This window comes from Kogia breviceps, chromosome 17 (assembly GCF_026419965.1).
Source record: "Kogia breviceps isolate mKogBre1 chromosome 17, mKogBre1 haplotype 1, whole genome shotgun sequence".
NCBI lineage: Eukaryota > Metazoa > Chordata > Mammalia > Artiodactyla > Physeteridae > Kogia > Kogia breviceps.
The window spans coordinates 8,495,459-8,516,954 of NC_081326.1; the positions used below are offsets into that span (position 1 = coordinate 8,495,459).

The window sequence follows — 21,496 nt, forward strand, 5'->3', positions numbered from 1 at the left end:
TTCCAATTTATCTAAGTATGCTTCTGGAAAGCTTCTTCTGAAAGGTAACTGCAAGTAGATAATGTAATGTCACAGTATTTTGGCGGACAATATATCATTTATCATTTCGATTTCTATTCTAACTAATGAAAATCTCTGCCTTATTCAAAATGCAAAGTTAAGCCTTTCTTGGACTGAAAGCTGTCAGCCAGCCTTAAAAATTAATAACTACCCGCTTCTCTCCTCTGCACTGCTTAAGTGGTTCTATAGGCGTAACATTTCAGCTGATGGACATTTCTGAAGGGTAATAAATGCTTGAGGAAACATTTATTTCCAGCCACCCATCTTCTTAGTTACCTTTCAGCCTCTTTAGCCATTTCCTATAAAGACTATGATTGCAGGTCAAAGACAATGAAATAAAAAGCTCAAAAAAGCAAGAGTACTGCTAGGTAGGGTCAATACTTCTCATCATTCATTCTAATGAAAAAGCCTGCTTATATCTGTTTCATTTTTTATTTCTTTTTAAAAAATCTGTCAGTCTCTGTGAACACTTTTGTGAGACCAGGATATTTGGAACCTGTAGTCGTAAAAACATGTCAACATAGAGAACGGACTTGAGGACACGGGGAGGGGGAAGGGTAAGACGAAGTGAGAGAGTGGCCTGGACATATATACCCTACCAAACGTAAAACAGATAGCTAGTGGGAAGCAGCCGCATAGCACAGGGAGATCAGCTCGGTGCTTTGTGACCACCTAGAGGGGTGGGAGGGAGGGAGACGCAAGAGGGAAGAGATATGGGGATAGATGTTTAGCTGATTCACTTTGTTATACAGCAGAAACTAACACACCATTGTAAAGCAATTATACCCCAATAAAGATGTTAAAAAAATTAAACTATAAAATAAAAGTCAACATCTTGTATGTGAACCATCTACTGCTGAAATGAACTTGTGGGCTTGTTAGTGCCTTGTCAGATTTACTAAAAAGAACGTTTTTAATTCAAGGAAGTGTGGAGGGGAGGCAAAAAATACTGAAAAAAAAATAGTATTAACGTGTATAAACATTGCCAGGCTTTTTCAGAGGAGCTGTTGCTAGCACTACTTCTTCCGATATTAGGTTGCAAACTGCGAATGGGATGTCTGTCGGTTCCACAAAGGCCAGCTTGGGCTGTATATGTTGATTGGCAGGAGAAATGTACATCGAAAATCCTAAGCATTCGTTTTTGCAAAGAAAATGAACTCCCCAGATGTGGGTTTAGCATTTTACATGGAAGATATCAAAATAGCTCTTTATACAACCATTTGACCCCTTGAGGCCCAGCCTCAAAACAGAAGAAAGAGTCCAGAGTCAGCAACAGAGACATCAGTGATACAATGAACGGGGGATCTTACACGTCTGAAGCAGAAAGGGACCTGGAGCGACACCCCACTGTCAGGTTGACTCATTGGTTACCAGGGAAATCAGCAGAAAACACGCCCCTCACCGCCCCTTTGATAAACTAACATAGTGGAGACATTTTGATACAAAAATTAGAACAATTACTAACAGGGGTCGGGGGCAAGTACACAGGCATTTACTGATGAGGCTCTATGATTAAGAGGGAATGTCGGTCGTGTGGGTAGGGTGTAGGTGAAGCAGGGACTGGTCTGGCAGGAGATGTACAGAGAGCAAGAGAACAGCCATCTTGGGTGGCCTGGCCCTACAAGGGTGGAGGGACAGGAGCAATTTGTGAGAGTCAAGGGTGGGGAAATACATGAGACCCAGGTAAGGATGATCCTGTGGTCACAGTCAGTATTTCAAAGCAGTCATAGTACTGGTCCAATAAGCCGTGAAGGATCTACTGTTTCTCAGAGAATATAAATTTCTTTTGGTAACAATCTGGTGAGTTGCAGCTATCCTCACCACAACTTAGATTTAGAGCCTGAAGCATGTCCCCATAACTCTGCCAAATAGCTACAAAATTACTACCTAACCTTTCTACTAGAATACAAAATCTCTGCGGTCAGAATCTTTATGTTCCCAGATATAACTCTAGAGCCTAGAAAATGCCTTGCACATAGCATCTAATAAAAAAAGTGATTGTTGAGGGAGCTCCCTGGCTGTCCAGTGGTTAGGACTCAGTGCCTTCACTTCCAGGGGCCCAGATTCAATCCCCGGTTGGGGAACTAAGATCCTGCAAGCTGCGCCTTGTGGTCAAAAATAAAATAATAATAATATTTTTAAAATGACTGGTGAGTTTATTTTATTAAGTAAATTCTCTTGGCCCAGCAACTCATTTTTCAAAATGGATTTCAAAACTACAAGGTTCTAAAATTTGATGAAGCGTTAGGATTATGTTCATAATTTAGTGAGATGCTTGGTACATTTACAGTTTTTTTCTTTCAGTTTCATGGAGATATAATTGACATACAGCACTGTATATGTTTAAGGTGTACAGCATAATGATCTGACTCCATCCATCATGAAATGATTACCACAATAACTTCAGTGAACATCCATCATCGCATGTAGAAACAAAATAGAAGAAAAAAATAGTTTTCCTTGTGATGAGAACCTTAGAATTTATTCTCTTAACTTTCAAATAAAACATACAGCAGTGTTAATTTTATTAATCATGTTGTTATTACAGCCTTAGTATTTATTATATTTAGCTTATAACTAGAAGTTTGTACCTTTTGACCACCCTCATCCAACTTACAAATATTTATGTTTAACAAATGGAGGTCCTGCATCTCTTTAGCATAATCAGATGGATTTTTAGTAATTTTGAAGGTCAAGATATAGGGAGTTGGGGACTTCCCTGGAAGTCCAGTGGTTAGGACTTCGCCTTCCAATGCAGGGGGTGTGGGTTAGATCCCTGATCGGGGAGCTAGGATCCCACATGCCTCGGGGCCAAAAAGCCAAAACGTAAATGGAGATGCGTCCACTATACCACATTAGCGCAAGCGCTTGAGTTTATGGACTCCTGGACAAGACATCAGGGAGGCAACAGAGACTTGGAAGATAGATGCACCATAGAGTGAACTCAAATGCAAAATACGGCCAAGGTGACAGACGTACAGTCAAAAAGTTGGGACCAGCAGGGTGGAGACCTAAGCCAGCCCCACACATGGGAGGGTCAGGCCGCACAGAATAGGGTTCTAACTACAGTGCTCTGGTTCAGAGAGGATTCCAGTCCTTGGGCAGGTTAACAAGACAGTCTGTCTCCGTAATGAATGTGTTAATTAACTCCATGGTGGGCATCCTTTCACGATGTGTACATATATCAAATCATCATTTTGTAAACTTTAAGTATATTACAGTTTTGTCAATTATACCTCATCAAAGCTGAAAAGAAGGCAGTATCTCTCAAGAAGAATGTCATAAACACCAAAGTACCCAAACCAGTGACTCAAGAGGGGAACTTTCCATGGAGACTAGAGAAGCCGTTTTACTAGAACAAGCTCCAGAGTCAGCACTAACCTCATGGTGAAGTGGAACCCAGACGGCCGCGTCTCTCCAACCCAGAACCCCTATATTTCAACCTAACTAGGGACTATCCACAGCCGTTATTTTCTTCCCTCCTCACTTCCTCATCTCCAGCTACATCTGTTTTCCTACATTCACCAAGCCCTTTCCTCCCTCTGTTGACTCACTAACTTATATACATCCTTCCGATCTCAGCTTAACTGTCTCTCCCCAGCTTAGCCACTTCCCCTCTCACCCTCCCCAGGCTAGCTGAGGACACCCAGGATGTACTCTTATATGGTTTCATTGCACACTGCATTTTCCTTGGAAACATTTAACACAACTGTAATTTTTAAAAGTCATGTTATCCCCAGGGCCTCGCCCATTGCCTGACATAATGGGCACTCCGTACCATAGATGATGAGTGAGTATTGAATGAAGAACTGTGCAAGCCAGTGGACTCGGAAGGTTGGTGAGGAGTTCCATTGGCAGAGATGCGGGAGAGTTCTTCCGTTTCTATTCTCTGTCTGCGTTTACATGAATGACCATTCTTCACACAAGCTGGAACCTTGGGCACATTCCTTGACTCTTCCTGACCTCCCACGTCTGTTCAGTCACCAGATGAGACACGGTCACCTCCCTTCAAGTAATTAAGCTCCTTCAAGTAGTTAAGAATGTTCTTCAGCATTCTTCCCCAGGACGCCCTCTCCCCCGTGCCTCAGTAGACCCGCTGAACCTGTGCTCGATTTGTTTTTTAATTGACTGTGTTCGCCACTTGTAGAGCATGGCGATTGTACCCCGCCCACCCTGGGATGCAAGGACCTGGTTCAGTATCTGGAACATCATAAGAAATCAGTAAATATCTGTCATACAAATATGATGCGAAATTTTGTGCAAATATGTACAAAATAGGGAGCAAGGAAAATGCCCTCATGTCATTACATTATCTCTCATATCTCTGTCCTCACACCTTATGAAAATTTAAATTTTCCATTCCTTGCACTATAGAAAAAAATCTAATTTGCAATAAGGTATAAATGGTTTGTACACTTATATTTCCTGGAAGTTTGCATTGGCTACTAATTGTGGCCTGTTTTGACAGAAAGTTGACACCAACAAGCAGAGAACACGGACACCCCAGAGGGGGTTTAATTTTCTGTGTTCCCACTCGAAACTGTACGTTAGAAATTATTTAAAGGAAGGCGGTTGCCACCCTGCCAGTATCTAGCTCTGCGCCCATTAACGAATGGAGCCACCCCTTGGGCGATCCCCAAGGCACCACAGCCCTGTAGATGGTGCCCAGAGCTGGGGGTTATATCTCAAGGTACCGTCACGTGCATCACGTTTTCTTCATTCATTTACAAATGGTAAAGGTCAGGCAGCTATTCAGAACATTGATCTGTCTGCTCCAGCTTAACAGCCCAGGGAGTGAGACGCATCAGCCTCACCCCTTAAAGGAAGCGCTCTACACAGATGCCTGTTCGCTTGAAGGAGACATGATCCCGCCTTCTTCCATCCCTGGTCAGACAGGTCGGAGCTCTCAGGTTCTCTTGGCTACCAACAGCCCCAGTCTCCTCAGTTTATGAATAAAGCCACGTAAGTTTAAAAACAAAACAAAAGAAATTACCCTGGCTCCCCACCCGGCATACACCGAGCTTCCCTGTCTCTCATATTTCTTCCCTCCACGTCTAGACTTTTCTACAAAATAGTCCAGACTTACAGTGTAACTTTCTCACCTCCTATCCACTGTCAGGCCGCGGCTGTTGGGCTTTCTGTCCTATATTATCACTGAAAATGCTCTCTCGAAGGCCAGCAATGACCTCCTACTTGTCAACTTCACTTAGATCCTACGGGGCTTCATTGTAATGGGTGACTTAGGTCACTGTTGACTGCTCCCTTCTGGCTTCCAAGCAACCCCATCTCTTGAGTTTTCCCAGGCAGTCCCATCTCTTGAACAGCACTTATGTTTAAAAATATATATATTTATTTATTTGGTTGCACGAGGTCTTAGTTGCGGCACGTGGGCTCCTTAGTTGTGGCATGCCAACTCTTAGCTGTGGCATGCATGTGGGATCTAGTTCCCTGACCAGGGATCAGATCTGGGCCCCCTGTATTGGGAACGCGGGGCTTAACCACTGCGACACCAGGGAAGTCCCAAACAGCACTTATTTTACCAATTAAATTTTTTTCTATTATGCAGATTAAGCAGATTTCGGATGCAAACATAGGTAACACATTTTGAAGTACTGGCCCTGGCTGCTATTGGAGTGATGTTGTATCATTAAGTCCTTAGAATGTGAACTTGCCAGCCCCAGTATACAGCTTATACTCTCACCGTTACACCAAAGCATTTTAAGTAAGATCGGACAATGAAACAGGCATTTTAAAGTAAGACCAAACAATGAAACAGATGTTCATCCCTCTTAGATAGCAAAATGGCACACAGTATTCTCCAGAGCTATACTCTTGGACCAAATATTTAATGGAAGTCAGATTTTATAATTCCTTTGAAGAAATGTCATGCAAGTAACCAACACTAAGAGGCATATATAGAACACTCATCTTCGTGTGCTTTTTTAAAAAGATTTATTTATTATTATTATTATTTTTTTTTATTCATTTTTGGCTGCGTCAGATCTTGGTTGCGGCACGTGGGATCTTCGTTGAGGCATGCAGCCTCTTCATTTTGGTGCACGGGCTTCTCTCTAGTTGTGGCATGCAGGTCTTCTCTTCTCTAGTTGTGGCGCTAGGGCTCCAGGGCACGTGGGCTCTGTAGTTTGCGGCACGCGGACTCTACTTGAGGCGGGCGAACTCAGTAGTTGTGGCGCACGGGCTCTGTAGTTTGCGGCACGCGGACTCTACTTGAGGCGCGCGAACTCAGTAGTTGTGGCGCACGGGCTTAGTTGCCCTTCGGCATGTGGGATCTTAGTTCCCTGACCAGGGATCGAACCTGCATTCCCTTGCATTGGAAGGTGGATTCTTTACCACTGGACCACCAGGGAAGTCCCTTCGTGTGCTTTATATTAAGCATTTTATTGACTAAAAAAGAATAATTTAGTGTTCTTTCTGGGAGCAATATCTGAAACTGGTCTAAGTGAGGTATTTGGGAGTACCAATAACTAGGATGCCAACATGAAGATAAAGTAGGGGAGAAGTAAAGGCATTTGTCTCTCCTTCTAAGTTGTATGAGGCACAGAGTAAATTAATTCTAAATTTTATACCTAACTAGGCTTTCAGTTTTGTCCACATTTTTCCTCAGAGGAGGAAACAGGAGCTTGCCCTCTCACTCACTTTCTCTCTTTTTTCTCTCCTCTCTTTCGTTTGCTTTTGCTCTCTCTCTCTGATTATAAGGATAAAAAGTCCAAATTAGAGTTAATGCTGTACTCAGAGAACAGCTTTCTTTGCTACGTACAGTTTAGTCAACTGCAAAGCTTGCATGTAAATGCTTGTGTCAGAGGTTGGCCAGGTGTTTGCCATTTGTGTGCTCTTTTTCCGACACACAGCTGGCCGCATCTCCCAGGCTCCCTGCAGCTAGGTGTCCCATGACATTGAACTCCAGACAGTGGAATGCAAGCAGAAGGGCCACGCCCCCTTCCAGGCCCAGCGCCCCTGTCACTTCCACATGTGGTTCTCCACGCTCGTCCCGCTTCTGCCTGTTGGGTACAGACCAGCATGGAAGCTTTGGAAGCCACATGTTTAAAATGCTGGAGCCACAATGTTGAAATAAATATTGAAATTTATTTCTCCAACAAGTAAGCATCTCAAGCAATTTGAGTTTGCTGTGTGTTAAGGGATTTTCAGCTGGGAAGCAGGACCTCAATTCCAAAGGGATTCTCACTTTCTACAAATGGATTTTCAGAGCTTTTTGAAATAGTTGGTGGAATAAGAGGAGATCTCATTGCATACCCTTCAAATGTGATTAATTCAGCAGCCCACAGCATCAGGACTCAGAGGACGTTAGATTTGAGTAGACACAAGACTTTTACTCCGATTAAGAGTCTCTTTCTGGTTGATTTTTTGTTTGTTTGTTTGTTGTTGTTGTTGTTGTTTGCGGTACGCGGGCCTCTCACTGCTGTGGCCTCTCCCGTTGCGGAGCACAGGCTCCGGACGCGCAGGCGCAGCGGCCACGGCTTACGGGCCCAGCCGCTCCGTGGCACGTGGGATCTTTCCGGACCAGGGCACGAACCCGCGTCCCCTGCATCGGCAGGCGGACTCTCCACCACCGCGCCACCAGGAAAGCCTCTCTGGTTGGTTTTATACTCACTAACCCTTTAAAACATTTTAATGTCTTCCCACATGACTCAGATGCTTTGTTGACATTACACTGACTTCGTAGCTCCTGATGGAATTCTGTGTTCTTTCTATAGTCTAGATAGGTTGCCAATTCTTGTCGATATTTAAATGCTTGATTGGATTCAGCATTTCTCCCAAATCTCTTCTTGTCTGAGGTCATTAACCTGTCCAGATCCAAAAGTATAGTCCAGTTCCAGCATATTATTGATTAATTTTAGGACTTTAAACAAGTTTAAATAGCTAATCCTGTATTGATTTGATTCATTCATTCAAGAAACAGTTATTGAAAGACTTCTGTCTATTAGACCCACAAGGATACAGAAATGAATAAGGCTTGGTCCGTTTTCTGGGAGATCTTACATTCTAATAAGTGAGCAAGGCATGTAAATAATTATGGAAGAGTAAAGTGCAGATAATGGTCTGTATAAAGTCAATCAGAAGCACAGAAAAAATAAGCAGACGCTAACTGTGTGTCAGGGCACCAAGCATGGCTGCTCAGAGCATGAGAACATGGTCTTACATGAAGAATATTACATCATGAGGAAGGGAACAAAGGAAATGCAGTTTAAATACTGGTAAAAGTATGTCAAAAAAGCTTGGGAAAACCATGGGATACTCAGGAAGTGATGAGTAGTGCGATATGTTCAGTTCACTAAGTAAACAGCGGGGTCAGTCTTTTTTTTTGTGGTACGCGGGCCTCTCACTATCCTGGCCTCTCTTCTTGTGGAGCACAGGCTCCGGACGCGCAGGCTCAGTAGTTGTGGCTCACGGGCCCAGTTGCTCCACGGCACATGGGATCCTCCCGGACCGGGGCATGAACCCACGTCCCCTGCATTGGCAGGCGGACTCTCAACCAGTGCGCCACCAGGGAAGCCCTGGATTCTGTCTTAACACCAGTGAGTCCCAACCTATTTTATATCTTGGCACTTATAGAGAAAGTTAACATTTATAAGGCACTCTGTGATAAATAAATTACTTCTTCCGAGCAATAAATGACCACCCCAAAGGGCTAACTACCCCAAGTCTTGCTCAGCAAGTGAGTATATGCACACCCACACCCTACTCACGGCTCTCCAGCGGGGATGCTCTGCTAGATGACATGCCATCAATGAATGGATTTAATCTTGGGAAGAATATGATCCGATTCAATTCTCTTTGAACAGTAATTCATAGAAAGAGAAAAGAATTTATAAAACGATCTCAGAAGAAATGGCATTTTGGGGATGGAGTCTGCCCTAGAAATGGGAAAACCAAAAGTAATAATAGAGGCTATTTTAAAAAAAGAAAAAAGAATATTCAAAGGGGAAATGTTCAAAATTGTAGAAACAGACAGTAAAAATGAATTATAGAGAGACTTCAAAGTCAACAGGTATTTGTCACTTGATTTATCGAGCAAAGTAGAACATTAGCCAGATTTAAATGAGAATGATAAAATTATATTGGGACCCAGGCTTCACTGGTGGCGCAGTGCTTGCAAGTCCGCCTGCCGGTGCAGGGGACACGGGTTCGTGCCCCGGTCCGGGAGGATCCCACGTGCCACAGAGCGGCTGGGCCCGTGAGCCGTGGCCGCTGCGCCTGCGCGTCCGGAGCCTGTGCTCCGCAACGGGAGAGGCCACAGCAGTGAGAGGCCCGCGTACCGCAAAAAAAAAAAAAAAAAAAAAAAAATATATATATATATATATATGGAAAAAATTGGATAACTGAGAAAAAATGTATTACATAAGGGAAAAGTTATATCTGTTTAGATAGATTCTTAGAACTGTTTTTAGCCCTTACCTTTTTAAGCGATATTTTTCCTCTCAGCCATTCTATTCTGCTTTATTGACCCCAAAGAGATTTTAGAAATTCATTATGCCATTATTTAAATATTATCTACTCTTAGAAAATTTTAAAGTGGGAAGAAACTGTCAGCACTGATTATGGGAACATCTGCTTCCAGAAATCTGGACCCATGAGAGAAACAAAAGCTGGAAATTCAGCCAAATAAAAATGAAAAGGGAGCTCCAAAAATAGAAAAGGGAGGTGTTTTCAGAATTTTTAAAAAATCTTGTTTTCTCTAGAATTAAATGTTCCTCTGAATGAGGCCAGCAGTAGTGATACAAAGCCACCAGTGATTCTGAGCAGATAGTAATTGAAAAATTGCAAAAACTTTGAAAGAGACTTCAGGAAAGCCAAATTGTAGCTGATGAGAGTAAACAGCCATTCCACCAAATTAGTGATGAAGATTAACCGAAGGGTTAAGAGTATGTCTACAATAGGAAAATAGCACAATTTGTGTCACTTTAAAAAAGCTGAGTAAAGGGAATAGAAAATACACTGTTAAAGATGAAAACACAAATAAGAAAGAAAGAAAAAAAAGAGAACCTAGCTCCTTTCTTTCTGAATATGAGAAAAGCAAAACTAAAAAGTGTTATGTGTGTATTGAGGAAATAGGATGGTGGGAGCTGGTATGTCAGAGGCATCTTTATGAAGGTGATACAACTCTAGCAACTAAGAGTGAGGAAAGAAGCCACGGTGGCAGATGCTTTCTTATCAAAGGACCCTGTAAGGACACTATAACCAGGTTCCCCCTTGCAAGAATCAAAGATAAAATACTAGAGACAGTCCATGGGATCCTTACAGAATAACTAGAATAAGTGCATCCCTGCATCTAAAAGAATAACACTGAAAGCATTAGGAAAAAGTCACTCTGTGCACTTTGCATAAAAGGGATGTATTACCTACAAAGAATCCCATGGAGTGACTTGAAATACCAAGAAAAAAAAGAGAGATCTTCCCTCAGTATTTGTGCTACTGTGGGGGGAAAGGACTAGAGAATAAAAACAATGCCAGTTAAAAGCTAAAAAAAGTGGTGATCAAGTGTGTCATGTGTGCAGACTTCCCTGGTGGCCCAGTGGTTAAGAATCCACCTGCCAGTGCAGGGGACACGGGTTCAAGCCCTGGTCCAGGAAGATCCCACACGCCGTGGAGTAACTAAACCCGTGCACCACAACTACTGAGCCTGCGCTCTAGAGCCCGTGAGCCACAACTACTGAGCCCCGAGCCACAACTGCTGAAGCCCGCGCACCTAGAGCCCGTGCTCCGCAACAAGAGAAGCCACCACAATGAGAAGCACACGCACAGCAACGAAGAGTAGCCACCACTCGCCGCAACTAGAGAAAGCCCACGCGCAGCAACCAAGACCCAAAGCAGCCATAAATAAATAATTTTTTTTTTTTTTTTTTTTTTGCGGTACGCGGGCCTCTCACTGTTGTGGCGTCTCCTGTTGCGGAGCACAGGCTCCGGATGCACAGGCTCAGCAGCCACGGCTCACGGGCCCAGCCGCTCCGCGGCATGTGGGATCTTCCCGGACCGGGGCACGAACCCGTGTCCCCTGCACCGGCAGGTGGACTCTCAACCACTGCGCCACCAGGGAAGCCCCTACAGTGACTTTTAGAATGCACAGTTGCTTCACTTTCTTAACAATGTGATATAACTACCTTTCTGCAAACGTAAAAGCTGAAGGTCTTTTCTACTGAGTTGTTTTCAAGTATTTTGTTAAGTCATCTTAAAAAAAACCCAAAAAACTTCATTTTTTAAAGCATCATTTTTTTTTTTTTTTTTTTTTTTTTTTTTTTTGCGGTATGCGGGCCTCTCACTGTTGTGGCCTCTCCCGTTGTGGAGCACAGGCTCCGGACGCGCAGGCCCAGCGGCCATGGCTCACGGGCTCAGTTGCTCCGCGGCATGTGGGATCTTCCCGGACCAGGGCACGAACCCGTGTCTCCTGCATCGGCAGGCGGACTCCCAACCACTGCGCCACCAGGGAAGCCCTAAAGCATCATTTTAAAAACACTTTCAGAGTCTATACACTTGCCCTCCATTTGCATTTCAATTTACCTCTTTACTTCAGCTATCTTCCTACTCTGCTGTGTGCATAAAAAACTATTTTTCTCATATGGAAACATCAGGCTTCTCTCGTCAAGAGGCCTCACTGCTGTGTTCCATCCATAAAGGATTCTTCATGTTTTCACTTTCTTAATTACCTACTTTTCAATGATTCCTCCTTAATAGTTACTCTTTTGGTAGTCTTGTCTAGTTCCCCAAATTTATATATATACACACCCACACCCACATTAGGGTAAATAAACTATAATACTTTTTCCACCTTTTGGGTATTATGAATAATGCTGTTATAAACATTTGTGTACACATTTTTGCGTGGACATATGTTTCCATTTCTCTCGGGTATATACCTAGGGGTGGAACTCCTGGGTCATATGGTAACTAGATTTACGCTTTTAAGAACTGCCTGTCTTCCAAAGTGGTTGCACCGTTTTACATTTCCGCCAGCAGTACGTGGTGTCCAATTTCTCCACATCTTTACCGACATTTGTTATTATCTGATTTTTTAATTATAGCTATTTTAGTGGGTATAAAGTAGTACCTCACTGTGGTTTTGGTTTGCATTTCCCTGAGAATATTTTTGTAATGAGGTTGATGTTGAAAACGAACAAACAAAAACCACTTCAGGATGACAGAATCCATTTTTTCTCTTCACTTCTCTTCATCAGTCAGAGGTAGGGTTATTTCAGCCTTTAAAGAACTGCTTTGTAAATTTATCTAAGTTCCCTACAATGTCTGTGAACACTTCATAAATGAGTCTTCCACGTTTTAGCTGCCCCGCATTCAAGATCAGTTAAAGAATTTAACTGATTATTAAATCACGTTATTAAATCAAACATAACAAATTATTAAACCAAGTTATTAAATCAAACGAAGCACCCCCAAATCATCTTTTGAAGCTTTTAGTAAATGGCAATAAATGAAAGCTTATAAAAAAGGAAAACACTGAAATGTACGCTCACAAAAGCAAGCAAACTGGACAAATTAGTGTTTAAATGTTATACGAAATTTAGTTTTCAATTTTAAAATTTCCTTCTGAAATTTCTTAACCTGAGTAAAGACTCTTTTGACAGAGCTCCTGGGTTTTATGTGACAAATTTATATTCTGCACCACAATGAAAAGAAGTTGATTTGTAATCCACTTCAAAGAATCATAAATAGATACAATTTAAGTTTTGTGTCCTGTAACATTTTTGGCAAGGAAGGATGTGCTGAGTGGACGTAAAATAACAGTGCTGGGGGGTATTTGGGCTAAACTATATTGCACCTGTCCTCTCTTTAGCAAACTTGCTTGGCCTTTAGCAGCACCTATACGGAAGATATTTCCACAGTTAAAATAGTTAATGCTACATAGGAAATTATTAGGTCAACTAAAAAATTGGCATATGCTTGTTTGCTTGGATAAAAATATGGTATCAATATTAAATTTCCTGAAGTTGAAAACTCTACTGTGTAAATGTAAGAGAATATTATCATTTAGAGGAAATGCTCACTGAAATATTTGGGGGTGAAAGGCTTTATGCAAGTAACTTACTCTTGAATTATTATATTATTTGTGTGTGTATGTGTGAATACATGTCGATCTAGATGTATATGGGAGAGAAACAGCAAACAATAAAGCAAATAGAGTAAAAAAAAATACTGTGATTTACAGTCAATTAAGGTATCAACAATTTCAAATTCACTAATCATAAAAAGAAATTTTGAATAAGATTGTAAATAAATTTATGAAAATAATAAAACCATATTGAAAAAACTATATATTATGTATATATTTTTCCCCCAAATATCAGTGATTTGGTATATTAGAGACAGAGATGGGCTAAGGAGTAGATTCATGGCAGTACATGAATATATACCAAAAAGAATCATTCTGTTCATGTTCCATTTTAACTTTCAAACGATAAATGTAAAGAAGTTTTCTTTTCTATTTTGCTTTAATGAATACAGGTATTCATTTTTAATCTTTATTTTTATAAATAATTTTATTTTGAATATAATTTTTCAATTGAATAATTTTATTCACAAATGTATATATTTATACTTTTGTTTATTTTAACCCCCCCTTTAACTTCCAAAAGTGCCCTGTAAATTGTAGGATCATTCAACTTTTAGTCAACGATCTTAATTGATCGAGTGATCTTTCTTCTAAATTCCTACCCATTGGTCAACAAGGTAAGGGAGTTGATATTTGATTAAATATCTAATCGAATAAAAACTTAATCCAGTCTGACTAAATGGGCCCTTTAGGCACTGCTCGTTCTCTCTGGGAAAATCTTTTTAGTGTCTCACATTGACTCCCCTCTCACTGCTTCTCTCCTTGAGGTTGTATCCAGGTAACCTAGGTGACTTGGTAGGGAAAGGATGGGCCTCAGTCTCCTCTGGTCTCCAGGGGTACTACCTGGAGATGGTCCCTTGTCACCTGGTTGTTGTGAGCCCCAGAGGACTCCAAAGCTCATGTCTACACAGTGATCTGGTGAAACTTCACCTCACCTCCTTCAGTGGCAGTGGAAGGATAGAGCAAGTCAGGGTAGGTCAAGACTTCACTAGAACTTCTCGGCTAATTCATCTCTCTCTAAATCACAGTTCACTAGCATGCCTGTCTTGAGTGGAGGATATAATATAATATTCACATGCTGTGTACCTAAACACACAGACACAGAGTTCAGGGTTCCTATATGCCCACATACCTGTTAATGTTAGAGTGCTGTAGTATAACCAGAGCTTGGTATGACCTAATTAATATTTTTAATGGACAATGACAAAAAAAAAAAAAACAACAACAGGAGAAATGAACTAAGATTAGCTGTAGACATTAGGTTTGGAAAAGAAAGATTGAGGCTTTGATCAAAACAGAAAGAAATTAGAAAGAATATTACCAAAAATAGTGATTCTATACAGACTGTGAGGCAAGTACCACACCACCAGAGAGAAGTCGAAACCTTCTCTGCAAAATGCAGGTGCTTAGGCCCAGAGGTTGACTCTGTGCTCCTAATGCTGGCGGCATGGGTTCGATCCCTGGTCGGAAAGCTAAGAGCCTGCGTGGCATGGCCAAAAAAGGAAAGAAAATTAGGGGACCTAACAAAATGCAGGTGCTTATTTGTCAGAAACGTCTTGAGGACAGAAGGCAAGGACATAGATTTTGTGACTTCTCAAAGGTCTTTCTAATGATGCAATAAATATTCTTAAGGAAAAAAATGGATTCTGGCAACAAGAAGAAAAGATATCTTTTGATGTATAGCGGGAAAGGGCATATCTATATGCCTAAGGACAAACACATTATTTAAAATCTAATGTTATTTAATGTTACTTCATTTTTCACTAAAGCCAGTAACAACTGTGATTTTTCAGTCCCTAAGATCCCAAGTTCTATGTGTGTTTCTTAAAATTTCCCCATTTTTTGACCACTGGTAATATTTTGAACAGTCTTTATCTTCAATACACATTCTTCCATTTTTGTGATAGGCAGATATTTTTGTTAATATTATTTTTAGTGTTCTTTTAAAATCAGCTAGTATTATATGAGTTTGCACATTTATTCATATTGGGCTGTGTTGTATTTTCAGTTGATTTCATAGGCGGACTTGATGCACACTCCTCCTACCAGGACCATGTTGAGTTAAAGCCTGTTCACCTGTAAGTAAAGGTGTGATGAGATGGAAAATATTAATCCTTCTAACTTGGCCAAAACTAACCAAACCTGAAATAATTTGGACCTACCACTACTAATCACTGGTTTAATTTTCCACTCATACTTGAAACACACCTTTCACGTGTAACCCAGCATTCTCATTATTGTTGTTCATTCCAAAAAGGATTTGAAGTCGGTACCATGGTTTATGTTTCTAAAATGATAGTTTTATTTTATTTTTCTTATTAGTAGTTGATTGCCAAATTGAAGGGGAAAAAGGGATGATTTAGGCTACAAAAGAGAAACTTAATGTGTGTCTTGGGGGCAACATAGCAGAGGGAAGAGGGAAGAAAGACTAGGTTGGGATCCAGGCTCTATCTGTGTGGTCCCAGGGGCCCCCCTTGAAGTCTCTGAGACTTGGTTCTGTCGCCTGGACTAGAGTTTCACAGGTGGAGGAGGGAGGATGGATTCAATGGGGTAACGTATGTAGAGCATCCGTAAAGCATGTAGAGCATGTAAAGCATCCATGACTGTGCCTAGTACTCAAATATTTGACTAACCGGAAGGAAGTCAACAACTACAACAGAAACACCTCCAACTGGACAGATTTCAGTTGAGTATAAGGGAAGGAGTCATGGCCACTTGATTGATAAAATACTAGAAAACAAGGAAATAGATACCATGACTCCATTCCTAGAAAACTCTAAGTAGCAAATAGACAACTGTATAAAATAATAGATATCATGTGCACTTGGCGTATATTATCTTACTTCATCCTCATGAAAATACTGTAATGTACTAATTAGTAGTCCGTTCTATAAATAAGGAGCCTGAGGTTCATAGATGATAGACCACCTTCCCAAAGTTTCTCCAGTGGTCAGTGATGGAGCTGGGGTCTTTCCCTCAACATGACATTGTGGACTTGCTCAGAGAACCTTCCGATTCTCTTGGCCCAGTGCTCTGTAATTTCATGGAGACAGAGGAAATTTGGACAACGGTCACGGGTGTAAGAACCACGCATGGAAGTCTTCATCAGCTGCCTCTTTGCCACAGTGGTTCCTGCCCAAATCTGCAATCCCTTCCCCAGCTTCTCTGGGGATGGAAGCCCTGAGAAACCTGCACTGGCTCCTCTACCTCCCCATGTGGAATTACTTTGATTCTAGCAGAATGAGCTGAAGGAAACAGAGTTCACAGGCCACACAAATCAGCACTGTGCCTGTCACATGATAGATGTTTAAATAAACGTTGATTTCTTAAAGCCAACCTAATCTGGGAAAACATTCACCCATATAACGTTCCCGGACCAAGCAGCCGTCACCTCATTACTCATGCTACTGAGTGCTCATAAATGATGGACTCCAGAGTGGGCATCTGTGGATGTGGGAAACTTGGCAGGGATTGTGACAATAACAAAGGTGATCAGAGCAACTGGAAGTGAGAAAAGAACTGAAACAATGCCTAGCAGTGACTTAGAGAGTCTTCTATATATTTGTTATGTGAAAAGAGGATGATGAATGATGTCTTTCATCTCCCCTGTGGAAAAAAATAACAAAGCAGATAAATTGCAATATGAAAGATGTTGGTCAGATGTCAGAAAGATCTTACTATTAGGGGAGGTTATTAAAAAATGGCAATTGGGGCTTCCCTGGTGGCGCAGTGGTTGAGAGTCCGCCTGCCGATGCAGGAGACACGGGTTCGTGCCCCGGTCCGGGAGGATCCCACATGCCGCGGAGCGGCTGGGCCCGTGAGCCGTGGCCGCTGAGCCTGCGCGTCCGGAGCCTGTGCTCCGCAACGGGAGAGGCCACAACAGTGAGAGGCCCGTGTACCGCAAAAAAAAAAAAAAAAAAAAAGAATAACACAGTAAGTTAAATCTTACCACAGGGAAGCAATCAGCCACTCTAGAATGTGGGAAATAGTACAGGGCAAATGAAGAAAAGGGGGAGGGGGGACTTACAATTTAAAAGGGATTTAAGAGACATACTAGTCAAATACAGTGTGTTTACCTTGTTTGGATTCTGGTTTCAACAAACCAACTGTAAAGAGATGCTTTTAGACAATTGGGGAAATGCAAATATGGACTGGATAGTAAATGATATTAAGGAACTGCTGCCTATTTTGATAGATATGCTAATAAATAGGTTTTAACAAAAGAAGAAAAATTTTTATCAGTTGAGCAGAGTTTCTGCTCTACATTTCGGGATGTTTAGCAACATCCTTGGCCTCTGCCCACTAGACACCAGTAGCGGGTGGACACACACACACACACACACACACACACACAGAGCGGGTGGACACACACACACACACACACACACATGCAAGGCCAAATTGTGGCAAACAGCTGGTAAATGTCCCTGGCTAGGAACAACCACCGAGTTAGGGAATCATCACTGAAATGTACCAATGAGTGACACACAAGACATGGCATCTAGGATTTGCTTTTAATACTCTAGTCAACAAATAAATAATAAAGTTGTGGTGACTACATGAAACTTAGTTAAATAATTTTTATTTTAGTTGAAGCTGGATGGTGAGAACATAGGGATTCATAATACCATTCTCTTTACTTCTGTGTGTGTATGTTTGACTTTTAAAAATCCATCTGTTAGGGCTTCCCTGGTGGCGCAGTGGTTGGGAGTCCGCCTGCCGATGCAGGGGACGCGGGTTCGTGCCCCGGTCCGGGAGGATCCCACGTGCCGCGGAGCGGCTGGGCCCGTGAGCCGTGGCCGCTGCGCCTGCGCGTCCGGAGCCTGTGCTCCGCAGCGGGAGAGGCCACAACAGTGAGAGGCGTGTGTACCACACAAAAAAACAAAAAAACAAAACAAACCAAAAAATCCATCTGCTAATAAAACCTAAGGCAGAGTGGTCAATAGGCTTTCCTTTCAATGCCTCCTCTCACAGTTGCTTCATTGTCTTAGAAAACTCCTTGCAGACGTATTTTCCGACGCCTGAAGTAACACTCCAGCATTCCTACCTGGCATCGTAGGGACAGGCTCAGCCTACGTCGCAGCTTTTCCAATCCATGTTGCTAAAGCCCCAAAGCAGAAAATAGTAGCTATAAGTAGAGGTGACATGAAAGATAAATGTAGTGGGTACCTAGACGTTCCCCCGACGCCCACCAATACTATCACTAACAAAGAAAGCAAACGCCTTCCCCTGCTGCCTTATCCCATTCTAGAAGAGTCACCTGTTGGACGGATGAATAAACTTCCACAACTTGAATCTTCCTTCAGACTAAAAGGTTATATAAAACTATAAAAATCCCACCATTATAATCTCATATCTTTATCTTTCCATTTAAATCCTTGTTCAACTCAGTGGGGTCAAAGGGCTAGACATTTGGGCTACGTCTTTCAGAATGTAGAGAAATAGGAGAGCAGAGAAAGCATAATAAGTGATAAGGAGAGAACTGCAGGGCTCCCGTCCCAAAGGGGTGAGGAGGGAACAGAATTTACAGGGAAAAGAGTGGCTTCCAAAAAGTGAAACTGGGAAGTTGAACGTTTTTTTCAGCTCTTTCAAATTATGACGAAAAAGTCCATTCCGAGCCATAGAGTCATTGAACTGAGTTAATGGAAGAGAATTGCCGGATGGGGATATAAAATAAGTATGAAACACCATCTCCACTGGCGACCTGCTTATAATTTAGTTGGCAGGAAAAAACTTACATACCTGAGTGAAACAGTGCACAATTAGTTGTGAAGCTGAAAGCCATTCGCTATACATGGGGTCCAGCTGACAGCATACGAGTTGCCATTAGCAGGATGAGAAGACAACACCGCTGAGGGAGAAGTGGAATCTTCACGGAGGAGAAGAGATCTCAACTGAACCTCAGAGATGAATAGGTTTGGCTCAGCTAAGACTTTTCACAAGAGAGAAACAAAGTATCCAACAAATACTTCTTAGGTGCCAGCGGTATAGCAGACACTGTGTTGAGGCTGATACTGTACGAGGATGCTAGAGCCAAAGCCCTCACCTTCCAAAGGCTTTACCGCCCGGCATGGAGTCAGGAAGGCGTACGGTCTTTGTCAAATGTGTGGAGACAAGGATGACTGGAGATGAGAATGCGTATTCCAGAGAAACAGCACCAGCAGGGTGTGTGTGTGGCGAGAGAGAGATTTTAAGAAATCCGCTCATGTGATCATGGGGCAGGCAAGTCCAAACCTGCAGGGTAGGCGGGCAGACAAGAGGCCCAGGAAGAGTTGACATTGCATCTGGAGTCCAAAGGCGGTCTGGAGGCAGAATTCCTTCTTCCTCCGGGGACCTCAGTCTTTTCTCTTAATGCCTTCCGACTGACTGAACATGACTCACCCACATCACGGAGGGAGTCTACTTTACTCAGTCTATTGATTTAAAGGTTAATCTCTTCTAAAAAAAAAAAAAAAAAAAAAAAAAAAAAAGAAGAAGAAAGATACCTTCACAGTGACTTTTAGACTGGTGTTTGACCAAATATCTGGGTACTATGGCCTAGCCAAATTGACACGGCTGGCGCGTCTTTCCCAGGAAACCACAAGTCCTCCCCTCTGACGTTTACACCTGCTTGCCCCGCCCTGATCTGAAAAGCAGGGAGCCCAGGTGTTTTGCTTGTGTATTGCTACAGCCACGGACAGAGACGACACAAGGCACATTTTGCCTTCGGAAGAGCCTGGATGAATAAAAAGGAAATTTAGTTTTCAATTTTGAAGTCTTTTAAAGCACCTCATCCTTTCTGTTTCAGGTCGAAATAAGTAATGACTCTGACTCTGAAAATGCGGCTGCTGAGCTTGACTTAGGAAGCAAAGCACCAATGACAGCACCTCTCTGCACTGACACGTCTCACTTTCTTCCAGAGGATGGACTGCACCTCCCCGCTTTCCCACGAATCACAGACTTCTCCAGGCACAGCCTATGTGTTATTAGCCTTGTTCGCTAGATGAGTTGTAGGTGCTCGGGGGGGTGATTTTTTAGTCATTTCCTTCTTATATGAATACTTGTAAATTGTACCCCAAAACTGGTGTTTAATCTTTTAACAATATTTAATGTGAGCCATGCAACATGAAAAACATTCTGTGAAAGCCTTCCACCGTCAGTTCCAGGAGAAGCGTGGGCTTGTGTAGTTGAGATGTCAAGTTGCCATTGCTGACTGTGGTAGGCTCAGGCCTGATGGGAGCTCTCATAGTGGATGTTACCCGGGGCTCCTCGGCAGGAAGTTAGATGCGGTGACAGCTGATAAATGGGTACAGATGGTGGATGGGGCTTGCAGACTGAGTACAGAGCAGTTTTTCAACACCACAGACAAAACAGAGAGTCCTCCTTTGTTCTCAACTTTCCAAAACCCAGTATCATATTATGGCAATCTAAATGTTCAGATGTATGCATGATATCTTATCCTTCCTATGTTCTGAAAAAATATATATCATGGGCGTATGAAAGAGTGAAATGACCAGTAGAACACCTTTCCCATTTGGAGGGAATCTGGTATCTCTGAGGTTCAGATTTTCTACCCTCTATCCCAGTCCTGACACTGGCGTCAGACCTAAATATACAGCTTATAGGTTCATGGGACAGAAATCACAACCATAAACCTGTGATCAGGAATGTTGCTCTTAAGATATTTCAAAAAGTATTAAAATAGTGTGGAAGTCTCTGTAATACTTCTAAAGAAGATGTTTATATTTGTTCTGAATCACCTTTTCTTTCCCCTACCCCATCCCAAGAACCAAGAAAGTACTATGGGAAACAATATTCCATGGGAAAAGGACTGTTGAAAACATATCACAGTTTTTTCCTTCATATCTTTCAATTATTATTCCCTGTATCAAAATAAGCTTTGCTCACTTTGTGGAACAACAAAGATGAGGCTTCCTATAGGGCCCGAAATTGTGTATACATGCAGTATTTTTTTTTTATCTTTTTTTTTTTTTTTTAACATCTTTGTTTGAGTATAACTGTTTTACAGTAGTGTGTTAGTTTCTCCTTTACAACAAAGTGAATCAGTTATACAGATACATATGTTCCCATATCTCTTCCCTCTTGTGTCACCCTCCCTCCCACCCTCCCTATCCCACCCCTCTAGGTGGTCACAAAGCACAGAGGTGAACTCCCTGTGCTGTGCTGCAGCTTCCCACTAGCTATCTAATTTACATGTGGTAGTGTGTATATGTCCCTGCCACTCTCTCACATCATCACAGCTTACCCTTCCCCCTCCCCATATCCTCAAGTCCATGCTCTAGTAGGTCTGTGTTTTATTCCCATCCTACCACTAATCTCTTCATGACATTTTTTTTT

The 21,496-nt window shown here is 42.1% G+C and overlaps 2 protein-coding genes across 5 annotated transcripts in view; one reads left to right on the plus strand and one right to left on the minus strand.

Moving 5' to 3' along the window:
• Positions 1–21,496, plus strand: part of NKAIN3 (sodium/potassium transporting ATPase interacting 3) — a 520,118-nt gene that overhangs the window by 483,440 nt on the left and 15,182 nt on the right. The window contains exon 6 of one of the 4 annotated variants that reach the window (XM_059043115.2): positions 19,947–21,079. The exons of 2 other annotated variants lie outside the window; for them this stretch is intronic. In XM_059043115.2, coding sequence (XP_058899098.1) covers positions 19,947–19,960 — 14 coding nt within the window. In that variant the 3' untranslated portion in view covers positions 19,961–21,079. Of the gene's footprint in view, positions 1–15,167; positions 15,242–19,946; positions 21,080–21,496 lie in introns of those variants that run through there. One more of the 4 variants, XM_067017480.1, reaches the window with a different exon arrangement.
• GGH (gamma-glutamyl hydrolase) overlaps positions 1–21,496 on the minus strand; it is a 105,550-nt gene that overhangs the window by 19,467 nt on the left and 64,587 nt on the right. The window lies entirely within an intron of this gene.